Here is a 19,423-nt window from a genome sequence, read left to right as displayed (position 1 = left end):
GGCTGGGGCCTGTCTTTGGGGGAAAGCGCTAACATCCCAGAGTACGCGAATCCAGAGCCGGTCCGCGGGCCAGAGGCTGAGGCCGGACTGCCTGCTGATTTCCAGTGTTCACCCGGACTGGCCGCGAAGAGCAGGGTTCCCGTGTCCACCCCGCGCAAAGCTCTGGACTCGGAGCTCAAGGTGCCCTCGCTGCAGACCGCTTACCCAAGGCGGGACGGGGGGCGCGCGCGCAGCCCAGCGCGAGCTTTCAGGGCCGAGGCGCGCGCAGGCGCGGCCGGTGTCGCCTAGCAACCAAGAGCAACAGTGGCCTCGGAGGCGCGCGCGGACGGCGGCGGGTGCGGTTCTCCGGGCGCGAGGGGCCGCCGCTCGGCGGGATCCGCCGGCAGGTAAAGGCGGGCGTGCGGCTGCGCGGCTACTCCCGCGGTTTGGAGGGGCCCGGGGCCGAGGTCCCCGCAGAATTGGGGCAAGGGGGAGGTGCCCAGCGCGTGGGGGCCTCTGGGACAACCGACGGAACGAATGCCTCGTTGGGGGTTGTCGGTCCCTGCCCTGTGCGTCCAGTATCAGCCGGGGATCCGGGTGGGTTTCCTAAGCATCCTGGCCTCCTTCCGTTTAACAGGTGACAAAACAGGCCCCGAGAGGGGATCTGAGAGTCTAAGATTCCGTTCCGTGCCTCCCAGCAACTCAGGAAACGAGTCCCCACTGGCTGTAGTCTTCCCCCTTCCTTCACAGTTTTTAAAATAAGGCTCCTCCTCAGAAAACATTTAAGATCGCACAGGCTGAAAGCTCACAAAGAAGTGCAAACGGTCGACAAATTTGTGGGGGGAAAGCGTGGCTCCTTTCTAATGACGGAGGAGGTGCCCATTTAAAGCAGATTTGTTTTTGTGCTCAGTGCGGTGAAGTTCATGCCTTTTCATCCAGTTATTTGCCTTTCTCTTAAGCAGTTGAGGACGTGGATGAACATTTTATGTCTAAGGAGGTTCATTGCAGCCGTATCCATAATTTCAGGAAATGAGAAACAAATGTTCAACAATAGGGGACTGTCTAGGTACATAGTGGATTTGACAATAGTATTTTCAATGACATGATATGCTGATTCACTGGAGATGATTGGAGCAATGAATGGACACAGAGATTTCACGAACCTGTCCATTAGTGTAAAAAAGCAGCAGGAAAGGAGGACACTTGTGGGGATGAGCCCTGGGTGTTGTCTCTAAGTGATGAAGCACGGGAATCTACCCCCAAAACCAAGAGCACACTGTACAGCCGGTATGTTAGCCAGTTTGACAATAAATTATATCAGAAAAAAAAAAAAGAAGAATATGGTAGGCAAATGGTTCCAGGAAAGGAAGTTGAGAATAGGAGATCGAAACCCATGTAGCATGGTAAAATCCCTATAGAAAACACACAAAAAGGAACTATCCTGAAACAGTGCTAATCTCCCTGAGTTTATTCCTGAGTGATTTTTTTTTTTTTATTCCATGTGCCCTTCCTTGTTTTCCAAATTTTCTGTAATGAAATGTCTTCTGTATAACTGGACAGTAGACACAGAACTATACAGTTAAGCAGGGTTAAAATGGTAAATTTTATGTTGTGTATATTTTAGCACAATCGAAAACATCACTGGGGAGGGTGGTAAAATAGTCAAGGAAAGCAGGTGTGCTTCAAAAAGTCAAAGGGATTTGTTTTTGTTTTTGTTTTTTTTATTTTTAAAGTGTTTGTTTATTTTTGAAGGAGAGAGAGACGGAGTGTGAACAGGGGAGGGGCAGGGAGAGTGGGAGACACAAAATCCGGAGCAGGCTCCAGGCTCTGAGCTGTCAGCACAGAGGGCCATGGGGGTTCTCTCGAACCCACAGACTTGAGACATCATGACCTGAGCCAAAGTCAGATGCTTAACTGACTGAGCCACCCAGGCGCCCCAGGATTTGTTTTCTTAATGTGGCGTCTCTGGAGCTTTAGAGGCAAACAAATCTTTAAAGAATAAACGAACATAAGATAATGTGGTTGTATCGTGTTGATTTTAAGTGAAATGTTGAATTTACAACGTTAAAAAAAAAAACACCTTACGGTCATCTTTGAGGCTCATCGCCCCGATCTATGTCAGCTAAATACTTTGTCCCCCATTAACTACTATACTCAATTTGGTAATAAAAACACAAACTAAATGCTTCCTACTTTACGGTACTGCCTGGGATCGACTCCATTGCTGTCGTCCTGTGTTAAGGCAATTCTAACCTCTGTACTCTTCAGTATGCAGTTACTCAAAGCCACTGTCCTGAAATGGGAGAAAAATCAGTTCCTGAGTGAAAATCAGATGATGTACGGTAATTTAGTGCAAGTATAATTCAGTTCTTCTTAAACATTATTCATAAGGAATTCTTCTGTAAATCAAAGGCTGCTCTACCTTGGAGTCGATTACGAAGCACTCTAAAATTTCTTTTTCCTAGAGATTAATCGCAAGATAGATTTGCATTTGTCCAGAATGGTTTCTGTCCATCTGCCTGGAATATCATAAACACAAAATCTAGGGTCTGTGTGCTTTTCAAACACCCATGAAAGATGTTTGAGTTTTGAAAAAAGTATTGCCTCTAAAATCTGAAAAGAAACTTGAAAAATTAATGTAAATGTTTTAATATTAAATTATATTTGAGAACAGTTTTCTCATTTTGCAAGAAGTTTGAGGTATACAGCCTGCTGAATAATTTCAAATGCTTGATTTCAAAACTTTATGTGATGAAAATCATATTTAATGGGGAATGTGGGTACATTTTAATGTTTTAATATACTGGATGTGAGGGAGGGCATCACAGCGTAAGCTTGCCCAGACCCTCAAAGATCTTGAAATTTATGTGACCTGAACTGAGGGATCTGGATGTCTTTCAGAAGCCCCGAGGAGTTTCTATGAACACGTGGCGTTTTAAAACATGTGATAAATTCTGGTTAGTGCCTCTAATGCTAAGAGTTGCTTTTGTCCCTTGAGAGACCATCTGAACCAATCCTGACATTGTAGATTCTCACCAAAGATTTTTGACTTCCCAGAATTTTCTGGAAACTGTACTAATTTTCCTGAGACAGGTTTGTAGCATCTGAGATTGCCCAAATGCCAAACATAACCTCTCACTGGAGAAAACTCGAAAGGTTTCTAGAGTTATTTATTCTAACAGTCCCCAACATCTTGGAAAGTCCTCTGTACCCAGATGGGGTTACTGCTCTGTGGTTTATCAGCTGTCAGTACCAATCCTTTGACTTTTTGTCTGCACAGTTATGGACATACGAGGGCAGGTAGAAACAGGTCTTGTAAGCAGTAACCCCAACTTCTCCAGAATACGTCTCTTCAGATTCTCAATTACTTTTTTTTTTTTTTAATTGAGCTATGGATTATATTAGAGAAAACTTTTGGTTATCTGGAAAATGACACCAACGTTCATTTGGCGTTGCCTTGTCTTGGGTATCAGTCACAAAATCATACTCCCAGGAAAAACAGAGTTAATGATTTTTATACGTATCGAATAGCTACCATGTACCAGATACTGTTGGGATAGATCAGTGCAGGAAAGCAGACAAAAATCCACCCCTTTGTGGCAGAACATTCTTGGAGCTCTCAAAAGTAAATTGGATTTAGTCTCCTAAGCACCCCATCAGTGAGCTATATGCATGGTAAACTGTTTCCCGTTATGTAAGTGAAAGTTATGCCATGGATGTGTTCTCTTCCTTACAAGCTGGAAGCCAGGTCTGATGCCCAACAATCTTAACAGTAAGTTCCTTAAAAACTGTGGCATTTGAAATAAGACTGCAGGTAACATATTTGTACATGTACGACCATTTCTACCTATATCACATCATCTCTTTTTTAGGTAAAATTTATTTTTTTTTGATTAATTTATTTTTTTTTCAACGTTTATTTATTTTGGGGACAGGGAGAGACAGAGCATGAACGGGGGAGGGGCAGAGAGAGAGGGAGACACAGAATCGGAAACAGGCTCCAGGCTCCGAGCCATCAGCCCAGAGCCCGACGCGGGGCTCGAACTCACCGACCGCGAGATCGTGACCTGGCTGAAGTCGGACGCTTAACCGACTGCGCCACCCAGGCGCCCCATGGTAAAATTTAAATGAGGAAATAAATCTCCTTCGAAGGGCATCCATAGGTAACTGAGAGATTTGTGCATATACAAGGTACAAATGACACTTTAACTAATTACTGCATCTTTTTCCAGAATGGGTAAAAAGGTAAAGAAGGAAGCAGAACCCCCTCCTAAGGATGTGGTAAGTTTCTGATTTTAAGACTAGTAGCACGTTAACAACCAGTTTTAAAAATAAATTGTTCCAACTGTTTGGCATGTACCAGCATATACATGAGTACACATTGGCAGAAGTCCAAAGTCTGACTAATGATAAGATTAGTTAGAGAAATCTAACATTATATAAACAAACATTTACAACGTTGTCATTACATAATCAGCACAATTAGAGAGTAATTATTAGCTTTTCCAGGATGCGGATGGCGTGTTTATGGGCCTAGTTAATGACCAAATAGTTTTGGTTTGTTCTTTTAAATATTTTAAATTGATATTTGCTGGTCCCTCGTTTATGTTAATCATCCAAGTGCGTTTTCAAAAATAACTAGGAGTTTATGCTATAGCTATTAGCTCTGTATATGAGGTTGTCTGAAATGACCATTTGAACATCAGAAGGCTCGTATTTTCCAGTTCTATGGAGAGAAAAGTCTGGGTTCATCATCTTTTTCTGTTCCAGATGTTTGAGTAATACATTGCCTAAAACACAAAGCCCTGTCTCTCTTTTCAAAGTATGTTTTTATCTTATTTCTCTAAGGTTTATGAATTACCAAAAGATGATGTTACAAATAAAAAATAAACTTGGACAGTTTTCAGATTAGAAACTTATTTTGAGGGACACCTGCCTGGCTCAGTCGGTGGAGCGTGTGACTCTGGATCTCGGGGTTGTGAATTCGAGCCCCACGTTGGGTATAGAGATTACTCAAAAATCAAATCTTAGGGGCACCTGGGTGGCTCAGGCAGTTGAACGTCCGACTTCGGCTCAGGTCATGATCTCACGGTTCACGAGTTCGAGCCCCGCGTCGGGCTCTGTGCTGACAGCTCAGAGCCTGGAGGCTGTTTTGGATTCTGTGTCTCCCTCTCTCTCTGCCCCTCTCCCGCTCCCTCAAAAATAAATAAACATTAAAATAAATGAAGAGATGAAAAATCTTTAAGAGCGAAAAGAAACTCATTTTGAAACAGACATTTGGTGTGATTTTCTTCAAGTAAAATGTGACTGAAAAAAAGTGTTTATGGTCCGTCAGTAGACTCACAGGGATTTTATAGTTTGAAGGAAGCTGGGCTTAGTGCAAGGTCTTTCCAACAGCACTGGAGCTTTGCGGTTACAAATGTGAGCTACGCCCCAGCTCTGCGTCTCATGACCTGTGTTATTTGGCACAGCGTTGCCAAATGTGGCCATGTTCTTTCAGTTCTTGTTTGAAATTTCTTCAGTGTGAATTGTGAGGCCCAACTCGTTTTGGTTGTTGTGTGAATTAAAATGAAGTAAAGCTCATCACGGTTCTCAGTGCCTGGCACATAGTTAACGCTACTAAATAAGACCTAATGTTGCGGGTCTCCTTTCGACTCTGATACACAGACCCACACAGACACACACCTATGTAACTTCCTGTGTTTGATCCTTCAATACAGTTGGGAACGAAGACTCCAGAAGTATCTGTCTGGGGGCACCTGGGTGGCTCAGTCAGTTAACCGTCTGACTCTTGAGTTCGGCTCAGGTCATGATCTCACGGTTCCTGAGATCTGGCCCTGCGACGGGCTTTGTGCTGATACTGTGGAGCTGGCTTGGGATTCTCGCTCTCCCTCTCCCTCTCCACTGCTTCTGTGCACTCTCTCTCTCAAAAGAAATAAACTTAAAAAAATAAAACGAGATGAAGGAGAAGCATCTGTCTGCTCCGGTCTAGGAACACTTTGGAGAGATAGATGGCCATTGTGGTTCATGATACAGTTTCATCATTCCAGTTGCTCTCTTTTGGACATCCTCCTAAAATGTTCCAAATTCTCTTATTTTTTTTCATTGCCACTTAAGTTTGAATTATCCCTTTTTGCTGCAAAATAGCATTTTTAGAAAAAAGATTTTATTTTTAAGTAATCCCTATGCCCAGCATGGGGCTCGAACTCACAACCCCGACTGAGCCAGCCATTTTCCCCGGTCAATATCATTATTGACATCTCATTACCGGAAAGTGGACTAATGAACACAGTACTTGATGACAAACATTTTCTGATGAAAATTAGAATTAAGGGACCGTTAACCAATAGATATATTTGTCTAATACACCTCCTATAATTTTGTAATGTTTTGCTGGCTTGTCCTCCGTATTCCAGTCCTTGGGGGGCACAATCAAGGACTTGAGAAACAGTTTTAAACCTAGCGTTAACAGAAAACTAGCTCTTCTTTCTCAGTTCACGAGAGCCTTAGGGACAGCCAAAGCATATGTAGTGGCCAATGTCAAAGAAATTGCTGTCTATGTTTTCTTCTTGGAGTTTTATGCTTTTAGGTCTCATAGTTGGGTCTTTTCATCCATTTTGGGCTTATTTCTGTGTACGGTGTAAGAAAGTGGTCCAGTTTCATGGTTTGTGTGACCATGTAAGCCTGGGTTTATTTCCGAGCTCTCTATTATGTTCCATTGATCTATGTGCCTTATTTCTGTGCCAGAATCATACTGTTTTGATGACGACCGCTTTGTAGTACGTCTTGAAATCTGGGATTGCGATACCTCCAGCTTTGTTCTACGTTGTCAAGGTTGCTTTGGCTATTTGGGATATTGTGTGGTTCCATACAGATTTTAGTATTATTTGTTCTAGTTCTGTGACAAATGTTGTTGGTATTTTGATAGGGATTGCACTAAGTATCCATCCATAGATGAATGGGTAGAGAAGATGTGGTATATATATATATATATATATATATATATATATATATATATATACAATGGAATATTACCTAGACATAAAGAGGATGCAGTCTTGCTGTTTGCAACAATATGGATGGAGCTAGAGGGTATAATGCTACAGGAAGTAAGTCAGACAGAGAAAAATAAATACCCTGATTTCAGTCAAAAGTGGAATTTAAGGAAAAAAAGAGATAAACAACAACAACAAACAGACTTTAAATACAGGGAACAAACTTGTTAGTGGTTGCCAGAGGGGAGATAGGTGGGGAATGGGAGAGATTAAGAGTCTACTTATAGTGGGCGCCTGGGTGACTCAGTTAAGCGTCCGACTTTGGCTCAGGTCATGATCTTGACGTTCGTGAGTTCGAGCCCCGTGCTGGGCTCTGTGCTGACAGCTCGGAGCCTGGAACCTGCTTCAGATTCTGTGTCTCCCTCTCTTTCTGCCCCTCCCCTGTTCCCACTTTCTCTCTCGCTCTCTCTCTCTCAAAAATAAACATTAAAAAAGAGTATACTTACTGTGATGAGTACTGAAAAATGGATAGAGTTGTTGAATCATTACATTGTACACCATAAGCTAGTATAACACCGTATGTTAATTATGCTTTTTAAAAAAGTAGAGTGATCCAAAAAAAAAAGGACATATATAACAATTACCAATGGGCCTTGACCATGGCCTTTCCTCTTAGTCCTTCCATACTTCTCTTACTCTGACTATATGTTAATAAAGCTGGCAGATTAGTGTTAAACTATGTAACCACTTTCTATCTTGTGAATTCAAATACTTCAAAACAGTATACCACAATGTCAACTGTCTGAACTTGGCATTTGTGCCAAGGTATACCTCTTCAAAGTCTATGATATGAAAGGGTTCTTGTACAGAGTATAAAAGAAAACCAAATTTCAAAGATGGATGTATAACTGCTTTAAAAAATTAACTTTCCTGTGCCAACTAATAACAACTTGCTTCTTATTTCCAAAGATTCGTGTTGTTATTAGTCTTTTGTATACTAGTTAAAATGGGTAATGGGGACAGAAAGAAGAATGTTCAGTTATATGGTTAAAACAAAAAGCTCCCCTTGCTTTTCTTAATTTTCGAATCGTCAAAACATACGTTTAATATACGCCCGTATGGTTTATTGACCTCCATTCCTTCTCGTGAAAGCGACCACTAGCTAAGAAGATGCTTAGAGGCGGGGAAGATATCGGCTTGAACGACAGATGCAACTATAATCTACCTCCCCAAACATTTCCACGTCTGGCTGAAAGGTTGTTTGTGATGCTTTAACAAAAGGAAAACTTTCTATGGAATGATTGCATAAGAGAATTACTAATAGAAACAACCTTAGAAGGCAATATTTACTATAAGGCAAGATATTTAGGGACTAAGGATCCAGGCTCTGGAATTATACCGCCAGAGACTGAATCCTCACTCCATCTGGAGGCCAAGTTCCCGAACTCTGTATACTCCAGTGAGGATATAACGACAACCACTTCATATCTATTCACAGTGGGGAGGCAAGGTTAGGTAAATATGAGATGCTTAGAACAGCGCTTGGCACTAGATGAGAACTTGGTCAAAGTTGTTATTCTTCGTGATGTAATTGAGGGTACTGTTGATCATCCCACAAAACTTGAGAAGCTTTGCGCATTGTCAAAGGAGGCAGGGAGATCAGCTGTGGAAGACCAGCTGGCCACTAAAGTTCCTGGTGGCCTGGGGTGTGGCCCTCATGCTTCATGGTCAGGTTTTCAAGTTCATGAGCATGGAATTTTTATCTTCTTGATATTTCAGAGGCAACTGAGTTTCAGCGGACTAAATCCACAATATCTAAACTCACAAGGGACTGTGACCTGGTTCTGGAATCTCACTGTCAAGTTAACTGAACGTTTATGTATTTACGTTAATGGTTCTGCACCTTCTGTCCATAGTTAGGTGCAAATGGGGGGAGCTAAGCTCGCTGAGTGTTGAGTCAGAGCATCAGGCGACAGCAGGATCTGCTTCCTCACGTGGGTGACCAAACCCAGTTCCTTGGAAGAGTGGGATGTCTCCAGTGACTTGTCTTCCCCGGACGCTCCCGTCAACCTCAGAATGCAACCCTTAACGCGTTGTCACCGGCTGCAGAACCGCCTGGACTTATTTCAGAAACGAAGCTTCATGGGAATTAATTTTCCCACGTTTCTCCTACATCACAGATTTTAGAAAGTCATGATTTAAGAAAAATTAGTATAAATTAAGAAACATGCACAAAACTGTATTCTAAAAAAATCTTGCTTACCTTGCTCTAAAAGTTTAATTCAAGTTGTGGGGCACCTGGGTGGCGCAGTCGGTTAAGCGTCCGACTTCAGCCAGGTCACGATCTCGCGGTCTGTGAGTTCGAGCCCCGCGTCAGGCTCTGGGCTGATGGCTCGGAGCCTGGAGCCTGTTTCCGATTCTGTGTCTCCCTCTCTCTCTGCCCCTCCCCCATTCATGCTCTGTCTCTCTCTGTCCCAAAAATAAGTTTAATTCAAGTTGTAAAGAAACCTAGAGGCCATTTGAGCTGTTTTCATTTTAACCTTGTCACTTTTTACTGGATTTTAACTGATGTCTAGATGCTCTCTACGAAAAGTCCCTACTAGAGTGAGACAGTCCATTTCTGTTCATCTGTCTCTCTTTTCATGTATAATTGGTTTCCCCCCTGATCTGAGACCAATGATGTAGCAAACACGCTCCAATAGCCATCAAAAAAGCCTTTTCTTTGCCCTTCTTGGTACCATAAAAATTACGAGACTCTCATGATTTATCTATTTTCACTGAGTTCAACTTTACAACTTTGTATTCTTTTAGGCCCGGCCTAATGTAGCAGTCACCAGTCACCTGCGGTTATTTAAATTTAAATTAATGATGATTAAAGGCATAGTAATTGAAATTAACAACTAAAAATAAAACGAAACATTCAGCACCTCAGTCACCTTACACTTCAAGTGCTCAAAGGCCACACGCGGCTTGTGACTGCTATATTGGGCAAAGCAGAATCAGAACATTTGCAGTGTTGAGCTTTGTGCTGGACAGCATTGTTCTAGAAGGTCTTGTGTCCTTAACAGAGATGTAAAAGAATCTCTGTGAGACTATGGCTGCGCTAATTGACTGAACTTAAAATTCAGAGTTGAGCCAAAATGCTTCCCCTTTATTTCTACCCTTTCTGTAAATAACTTTGGTTCATCATTTGTTTTGTATACAGCGTGAAATTATAATTTCACAACCAGCTTGCTGGTGAGTGACTGAGTTCCTCACGGGAAAGCAGATGGGCTATGTAATTACAGCACAGTATTATTTATTTAGTTGTGTGGCATTCTATTCTAGCTATCATTTGATTCTCAGCACCTTTTTAAATAAAAAATTACTATAATGCTGTAGGCTCTGTAGGAGAAACAGATGTCATGCCAAGTTTTCTCCGCTCTCTGCCAAATGCTGGTATTTCTCCTCCTTTAACAGCTCTTTAGACTGTAACTCTCACAGTCTGAACCTTCCCTTCAAGCTTCTTGTACCCCATATTACCTTTTTCTTAATGACGACCAGAAGATAGGTCAAAATACCAAAGTGTTTTCTCCACCACTGAAGAAGGGTTACAAATCTTTACGATGGGTTCGGTTGAAGTCTATTTTCAGGTACTCCTTTGACAACTGCAGTCACTGTGGGGAGATCGTGACATAAGTATGTTTTAACAGAGCATATTTATTCACATGCTTATCAAATCAGCTTTAAAAATCTTGAACTATCAGTGGTCTCTGAAGTGCAAGTTCTGCAGTGGAAGGGAACTTTGCCCTGAGTGGGGGTGGATAGAGAAGACAGCCAGCAGCATGCCAGGGAAACTGTTGTGGGCGGCAAAGACGCTTTAAGGCTGTGATTCTCAAGGGTTGGGAGGGGTGTGGTCAGGGAGCCCTATGAGGATGGGATGGTCACTGTGGACTCCCTCCCCACAAAAATGCCCACCAAAAGTTTTACATACAATTTCAGTGGAAGGATCTATCCCTGACGCCCATTGATGGCTCCACGAACCTCAGGTTTAGAACCTTCTTTTCTGACATCAAGAGACAGTACACGGTTAAAGCCCTTTCAGGCCACAAGCATAAAACAGAAGTTTCCAGAGGTATTTTCATGCACTTCTTGATAAACATTTATTGAGTATTTCCACATCCTGGGTTTATTCTAAGTAATGGCGGTAGAGAAATTACACAGTCCTTTGCCTGAAGAAATTCATTCACTTATTAGACAAATATTGAGTGAATGCCACGTGCAAGTGTTTTTCTACCTCCTGGGCATATACATGGGAGCAAAACAAAGTTCATAGCTTATATGCTAGTTAGGGGAAGCAGTCAATTAACAAATAATAATATAATTCAGGTAGTAGTAAGATCAATGGGGAAAAATAAAATAGGATATAAGGATGGGGAGGGATGGGGCTACTTTAAATAGAATCCAGGTCTGGGCAAGCTTTCTCAGTGGGGTCACATTTAAGAAAGGCAAATGGAATGAGGAAGTCCGCTATGCAAATATCTGGGAGAGAGCACCCTAGCTAGAGAGCACTGTAGCCATACTAAGACCTTACTTAGTATACTTGGGGAATGCCAAGAAGGTTGATGTGACTGGAGACTAGAAAGCAGGGAGCAGGAGATAGGGATTAAAGGTGGGAGGCTGGTGGTGATCACAGCCTTTTCCGCTATATTAAGGAGGTTGGATGTTTTCCTAATGTGCAAAAAGGGGAATCCATTGGAGGGTTACAAGTAGAGGATTAGTGACAACTCATTTATATTTGAAACGAAAAGCATTAAGATCTTTCCAGCTACAACGGGAAAAGTGGAAACTGGAAGACCAATATGGAGGCTATTACGGAGGAGCAACAAGCTATGCAGCCCGGTGGCCTGAGTAAGTAGCCATGTTGAAGGCAGAAATGACAGGATTTGCTGCTGGATTGCATGTGGGGTGTGAGAGGAGAGGAGGTGGGAGATGGTTCCAGGTTTTGGGCTTGAGCAACCCAGGAAATGATGGTAAACATACTGAAGAAGCCACGTAAACCCAAGAAATAACGCAATGCATTAAGTGCTGTTACAGAGAAGTTCAGAGGAATATAGCTGTGAAACAAAACAAAACAAAACAAAACAAAACAAAACAAAACAAAACCTTCAAAGCAACAACTGCCACAACCACAACAACACCCCAAGGATTTTTTTTTTTTTTAATATTTATTATTTTTGAGAGAGACAGAGAGAGAATGCGAGTGGGTTAGGGGCAGAGAGAGAGGGAGACACAGAATCTGAAGCAGGCTCCAGGCTCCAAGCTGTCAGCACAGAGCCCGACGTGGGGCTCGGACTCTCGAGCTGTGAGATCATGACCTGAGCTGAAGTCGGTCGCTCAACTGACTGCGCCACCCAGGCGCCCCCCACCAAGGATTTTTAATACCCAAACTATCATGAAAAAAAGCAATAAAAAACTCATCCAGAAAGATGCAGGCCTGACAATTCAAGTAAACCATAAGCTTCTACAGTTTCAAGCATTGTTTGTTATTTTAATTCTCTAGAAATGAGATTAAAATGTCAAGAAGTGATAAGTAACATGGTGTTCACTGTTGATGGTCTTAGAAATATTTTGGTGAACCAATGAGGATGAAAGTCAGAGTGGAGATATTTAGCAGGAAGTATGAGGGGGAGAAAATGGAGGAAAATCAATAGTTCCTAAGAATTTTTTCATAGTTTTTTTTTTTTTTTAATGTTTATTTTTGAGAGAGAGACAGAGTGGGAGCAGGGGAGGGGCAGAGAGAAGGAGACAAAGAATCTGAAGCACGATCCAGGCTTGAGCTGTCAGCACAGAGCCCGACGCGGGGCTCGAACCCAGAAAATGTGAGATCATGACCTGAGCTGAAGCCAGACGCTCAATTGACTGAGCCACCCAGGCGCCCCAATAGCTCATAAGATTTTTGACTGTGGAAGGGAAGGAGAGCTAAGATAGCACCTGGAAGATGATTAATATCTAGGGAAATATTACCTTTGTTTTAAAATAAGAGAGTTTTGAGACGTCAGAGTGTAGAGAGGCTAAGGTGGTGGAAGTTTGCAGAGTGCCAGAGAGGAGGGAAATATATAGGAAAATAGTTCCAGAAATTTAGTTAACCATTCCCTTGATTCGTTGAAGTCTAAGCTGCACAGGGTGAAACTCATGTTCATGACAAAGAACAGGCATGAACAACTATCAGAGAGCTACAAGAATAATTTTAAGATTCAGACCCGCCTGGAGGACATTCTAATTTTGATCCAAAAGATTGGAGAGATCTTGTTGAACATCTGGGGCATTAAGTAGAGCCCCCAGCAGGGTCATGCCTTAGTTGTAGTATGGCTAACCCAGCCCTAGAGCAATGGCTTCCTCAGAACTGCTGGAATAATGTTTTCAAGTAGGCCTTACATAGATAAAGCTGAACCATAAATAAGACAACCGTCTAGCAGAACAAAATTCAACATCCTTTAAGAGAAGGACCCCCAGTGGTGCCTGGGTAACTCAATTGGTTAAGCGTCTGACTTAAGCTCAGGTCATGATCTTGGGGTTCACGAGTTTGAGCCCTACATTGGGCTCTGTGCTGACAGCTCAGAGCCTGGAGCCTACTTCGGATTCTGTGTCTCCCTCTCTTTCTCTGCCCTTCCCCTGCTCACACTCTGTCTCTCTCTCTCAAAAATAAATAAACATAAAAAAAAATAAAAAAAAGAGAAGGCCCCCAATACAATCCAGACACTCAACAACATAATTTTTTACAATGTTCACTTGCCAGTAAAAATTATTATATATGCAAAGAAAAATGTGACTCATATTCAGAAGAAAACTCAGTTGATAAACCAGTATAGGAGATAAAATTGGATACTAAAAAATTCAGTTGTCCAAAAGAAGATGGAAAAAGGAACCAGGGAACAAATCAGAAAAGGAGAAAACAAGGGCGCCTGGGTGGCTCAGCTAATTGAGCGTCAGTCTCTTGGTTTTGGCTCAGGTCATGATCTCACAATTCATGAGTTCAAGTCCCTGGAACCTGCTCTGGATTCTGTGTCTCCCTCTCTCTTTGCCCCTCCCCTGCTCATGTTCTGTCTGTCTCTCCTTCAAAAATAAATATTAAAAAAAAATTTTTTTTTAAGTGAGAGATTGTCAAACTGAATTAAAAAAACAAGATCCAAACTGTAAGCTGTCTATAAGAAATCTTTAAATATAAAGATATAGCTAGGTTAAAGGTCAAAATATGGAAAGAGATATACTGCAAACTAAAATCATAAGAAAGCTGGAGTGCCTATATTAATACTAGATGAATTATATAACAGGGCAAATAATATTACCAGAGAAAAAGAGCCCCATATCATCATAATGAAAAGGTTCATTTGTAAGAGGAAAAATGGCCCTAAATATTGTTTATCTAATGACACTTGTTTAAAATAGATGAAGAAAAAAAGATCTCATTTGCCATAGCATCAGAAACAACAAAATATTCAGAGATAAGTTTAACAAAATAAATGCAGTGCCTATATGCTGAAAACTATAAAACATTGCCAAGACAAATTATGGAAGACCTAAATAAGCGAAGACATATACTATGTTGGATACAGATACATTGCTAGTGGGAACCAAGATAGTAAAACTACTTTGGAAAAACCTTATTTTTTTGGAAAGTTAAACCTGTACTACCAGTCAAGCCAGAACTTCTACTCCTAGGTATTCACTCAAGAGAAATGAAAATATACATCTATAAGAAGACTTACATGGAAAAGCCCATTGCAGCTTTCATTCATAATGGTCCCAAGTGAAATAACCCAAAGGTCCATCACTAACTGAACGGATAAACAAATTGTTATGTTCATACAATGAGATACTACTCATCAGTAAAAAGGAATGAACCACGGATACGTGGAATAATATGGATGAATCTCATAATCATTCTGCCAAGTGAAAGGGGCCATACGTAAGGGGTACCTGTGCCATAATTTCATATTTAAAGAGTTGAAGTTAACCTACGGTGAAAGGATGCAGATCAGTGGTTGCCTAGAGGAGATATGGGAAAGGGAATCAGCTACAGAGAGGCAGGAGAGAATATTTTGGGGTAATGGAAAGTTCCATATTGTTTGGAGGGGGTTAGTTAGAGGTATCTATACATTTATTAAAACTCATCAGACTTAAACTTAGGTGCATTTTATTGAATCTAAATTGGCTCTCTGCAAAGTGGACTCCGAAGTAATGGGAATAATCCAATTGTTAGGAAGAAGTTGACTACTCAAGAGAAAAAAAGGATGATTAATGGTATGACGTAACTGACAATGTGTAAGTTCTATGAGAATAGGGGACTTGATTATCATGTTTAGTATGCTGTTCTGAGTGTGTGGCTTTATTAGGGTTGAATGAGTGTTTATTGAATCAATGAGAGAATTAAAGGTGAATGGGTTAAAAGTCCAAAGCACACATTAGATACTGGGCTTAGATAGTAGGAGAAACATTTTCTCTAAAGTAACAGAAGAAGGTATAGATAGGTTTGAGACTCCTGTGAAATTATTGATCTTGAATTTACAGCAATACTAATTTTCCTTGTAGCTTAACATTCTCCAAGAATGCTTGGATGACAGGGTACAAATGCAAAGAAAGAAAATTCTAGTGTTTGTCCATATTCTACAATTGATTTGATGACAAGACAGAAGGATGAAAAAAAAGTTTATTTAGGGTTTGGCAGGAGTGTTATTAAAATAATCGATCATAATCTAAGCAAGATAAGAAATAAAGTGGAAAAAGCAAATAAAGAAAAAAAAGCAAATAAAAATAATACCAAGGATTGGTGAGGAGGTAGAACAACTGGAACTCTTTATCTTTAACTAGTGAGAATGAAAATTGATAAAAGTACTTTAGAAAACTGTTCAACAGTGTCTATGAAGGGTAAACGCGTGTCTACCCTATGACTCATCAAGTCCATTCCTAGGTATATGCCCAAGGGAAATGAGGGCATATACCCATAAAAAGACGTGTGTTGGGGCGCCTGGGTGGCGCAGTCGGTTAAGCGTCCGACTTCAGCCAGGTCACGATCTCGCGGTCCGTGAGTTCGAGCCCCGCGTCGGGCTCTGGGCTGATGGCTCAGAGCCTGGAGCCTGTTTCCGGTTCTGTGTCTCCCTCTCTCTCTGCCCCTCCCCCGTTCATGCTCTGTCTCTCTCTGTCCCAAAAATAAATAAAAAACGTTGAAAAAAAAATTTAAAAAAAAAATAAAAAAATAAAAAAAAAAGACGTGTGCAAGAATATTCATTGCAGCTTTGTTCATGATAGCCTCCAGCTTAAAGACAAGAACCTAAACTGGTATATTCATAAAATGGAATAATATATAGCCATAGGAAGTATGACTTAGTAATACAAAAATGTGACTGAATCTCAGAGACATTGTGCTGAGCTAAAGAAGGCGGACATGAAAGAATACATGTTATATGAGCCTATTTATACAAAGTTGAGGAACAGGAAAAACTAATGGATGATTTTATTTTATTATTTATTTATTTACTTTTTTTACTAAAGGATGATTTTAAAAGTCATAGAATGGTTATCTTTCTGGGGGTGTTTTTGGAGGGGAAAGGAGCGTAAGGGAAATATTCAGAAGTGATAAGAATGTTCTATGTCTTAGAGAGATAGATCTGAATTTGTATTCTGTAAGATCAGGTGGAAGACGTATATATCACTACACAAAAAACAAACTTTGACAAGCTGACAATCTTAGTTACTGAGATCTATTTGCCTTACAGATGTTTATTTTGACCACTGATAATATTTGGTTTTCTTCCTATCATTTTTAGGTTTTTGGTTTTTCTTTGCTATATTTTCATGTTGTGTTTCTCTTGTTTTTTTCTTCCCTTTTTCTGAATTGAGCAACTTTCTTTTGTAACCTTGTCTTTTTGGTAAATTGGAACTTTTACTATTTTTCTGTAGCCTATTAAACACACATATTTAAACCTGTTTTTTTATATCAAGGAAAAAATAAATAATAACTAGGCAATAACCTAGTTCTCTTTACCAAAACAATCTGGTTTCCTTTACCTGAGCTTTATTGAGAAAAATCTAGAATTTTAATTCCAAATTATTTTTTCCCTTATAATGTGTTATCACTACTTCAGAAATCCTTAAGAATTACATCATGATTCACAACATCATTATCATTCAATTTTACTATATATCTCATTGTATTTATTGAGATAGTACTATTGTTTTTTATATCTTGTCTTCCCCAGTGTTGGCTGGAGCATTTACCAAGTAATTTCTTTAAGTATATAGTTAATGTACTTGTTGGGTTTGTGAGTGCCTGCTGATTTTCAAGCCTCAATCCCCAAATGCTTTCCTCCCTTAAAATTTCTCTGGGTTTCCAGGTCGCTGTGCTCTCCCGATCAGTGTTGGAGCCAGTGTCTCCGCCACTGCTGTCTGCTCTGCTAGAGGCCATCTTGTCCCATTGGTTCACGTCACTGGAAACCCACAAGTACTATAAGCTTGGTGCTTGTGGAAGACTTTCAACGAAGATTTGTCTCCCCAGAAAGAGTCTAAGAGGCTTGAGAACAAACACCATGACTTTTCTAACTCTCACAGTTTCTAGTAGAGAGTTAGACATATGCAAACAATGGCTTTAATTTGGATGTTAGATAACGCTGTCCCCAAATCCAATGGCCATTTCCCCTGCGAGTGGTATTTTTATCCCAGCTGTGCCCTTTTAGGTCACAGCTTACTGCTACCTTCTCTGTCTTCTGTACTCTTCCAGCCTCACACAATTATACCTCCTTACTCAGAGTAATCTGTCTCTCCATTCTCTGCCTGAAACTGAACCCCAATGTTTGTTATATCTCCAGACACAATAAGATGTTCATTTAGAAAGGGACCAACACAGGGGCGCCTGGGTGGCGCAGTCGGTTAAGCGTCCGACTTCAGCCAGGTCACGATCTCACGGTCCGTGAGTTCGAGCCCCGCGTCGGGCTCTGGGCTGATGGCTCAGAGCCTGGAGCCTCTTTCCGATTCTGTGTCTCCCTCTCTCTCTGCCCCTCCCCAATTCATGCTCTGTCTCTCTCTGTCCCAAAAATAAATAAACGTTGAAAAAAAAAATTAAAAAAAAAAAGAAAGGGACCAACACAAAGAGCCAGCTAAAGCTTTGAAATTCAATTTTTTTGTCTTTAACATAAGCAGAACACCCACCTTCACCAGTCTCTGGAAATGGAAGAAAAATAGCGTAACAATTTGTTTTCTCCTTGACCAAAGAAAACCCACAGGAGTCATGCATTTGTTGTTGTGTATTTTGGCTACCCATGAATTCTGAACATCTCAGAGCGGGATATAGGTCTTCCTAGAGCTCTATACTTTTTTTTTCAGTGTTTTTATTTTATTTGTGAGAGAGAGAGAGTGAGTGCGAGTGGCAGGAGGGGCAGAGAGAGAGAAGGAGACACAGAATCCAAAGCAGGCTCCAGGCTCTGAGCTGTCAGCCAAGAGCTCGATGCGAGGCTCGAACTCACTGACCATGAGATCATGACCTGAGCTGAAGTCGGACACCCAACCGACTGGGTCACCCAGGCACCCCTACTTTTTCTTCATGGCATATTACCATTTGCCCTGTTTCAGATTTTATCCAGTCTTACACTGTGTTATGTGCCGTTTTCTCTCGCTTTTTAGTGATTTCACGTATGTAATTTCTGCTTTCTCAGAAAGAGTAGTGATTAGAAGCAGGTACTAGTTCTGGAGACTGTCAGGGGATCAAATATATACAGGTACTAAAGGCTTCTTGTGTATTGACTAAGAATTATGCCAATATAGGTTATTTAATGACCTTCTATTATGTGCAGACAATGTGCTAAACGCTTTACACACATGATCTCTAATCCTCTCCTTGCTCCTTTGAGGAGATAGGTATTATTATGCTGTTTATACAGAAAGGGAAACTGTGTGAAATTCTTGCAGCTTAAGTAACTTGTTGGATTCCACATGGCTCAGTTGAAAAATTAGATCTGTCAGATTCCAAAATACTCTGCTCCTCCTGCCATCATCCCAGGAATTCCAAAGCCACCAATATTGGCAACCGTATCTCTGTCAGTGATGTTTTTTTAAATAAAAACTTTACAATGCACTTAGTGGGCAGTGACCACATCCTTTTTGTATGATTATGTTCTCTGCAAGTTTCTAGACGCCATTCCCTTTTCTGGTGTGATTTTTAAAGCTCGTATGTGAACCTGATCGTTTTCTCTCTACATTTCAGTTTGATCCACTAACGATTGAGAGCAAAAAAGCGGCAACTGTGGTGTTAATGCTTAATTCTCCAGAAGAAGAAATTTTGGCTAAAGCATGTGAAGCCATTTATAGATTTGCTTTAAAAGGTTTGGCTTTTTCAGTTTATTTTTCTATTTCATTAGTTTCCTAAAATATTTACTACATAATGGGCACTCTCCTTAGTCTTTAATTCACTTCTTGTC

At 41.0% G+C, this 19,423-nt stretch overlaps 1 protein-coding gene across 16 annotated transcripts in view; it reads left to right on the top strand.

Moving 5' to 3' along the window:
* The first annotated feature begins 279 nt into the window (after positions 1-279).
* ARMC3 (armadillo repeat containing 3) overlaps positions 280-19,423 on the top strand; it is a 101,323-nt gene continuing 82,179 nt past the window's right edge. For 5 of the 16 annotated variants that reach the window (XM_040451233.1, XM_040451231.1, XM_040451224.1 and 2 more), the window contains exons 1-4: positions 581-616; positions 2,255-2,331; positions 4,212-4,260; positions 19,210-19,327. In XM_040451233.1, coding sequence (XP_040307167.1) covers positions 2,312-2,331; positions 4,212-4,260; positions 19,210-19,327 — 187 coding nt within the window. In that variant the 5' untranslated portion in view covers positions 581-616; positions 2,255-2,311. Of the gene's footprint in view, positions 387-416; positions 617-2,254; positions 2,332-3,393; positions 3,752-4,211; positions 4,261-19,209; positions 19,328-19,423 lie in introns of those variants that run through there. The other 11 variants (XM_040451232.1, XM_040451225.1, XM_040451238.1 and 8 more) reach the window with 6 other exon arrangements.

Source organism: Herpailurus yagouaroundi, unplaced genomic scaffold (assembly GCF_014898765.1).
Source record: "Herpailurus yagouaroundi ecotype Mexico unplaced genomic scaffold, PumYag 203, whole genome shotgun sequence".
In the NCBI taxonomy this organism is placed as follows: domain Eukaryota; kingdom Metazoa; phylum Chordata; class Mammalia; order Carnivora; family Felidae; genus Herpailurus; species Herpailurus yagouaroundi.
This window is presented reverse-complemented; position numbering and strand designations above follow the sequence as displayed.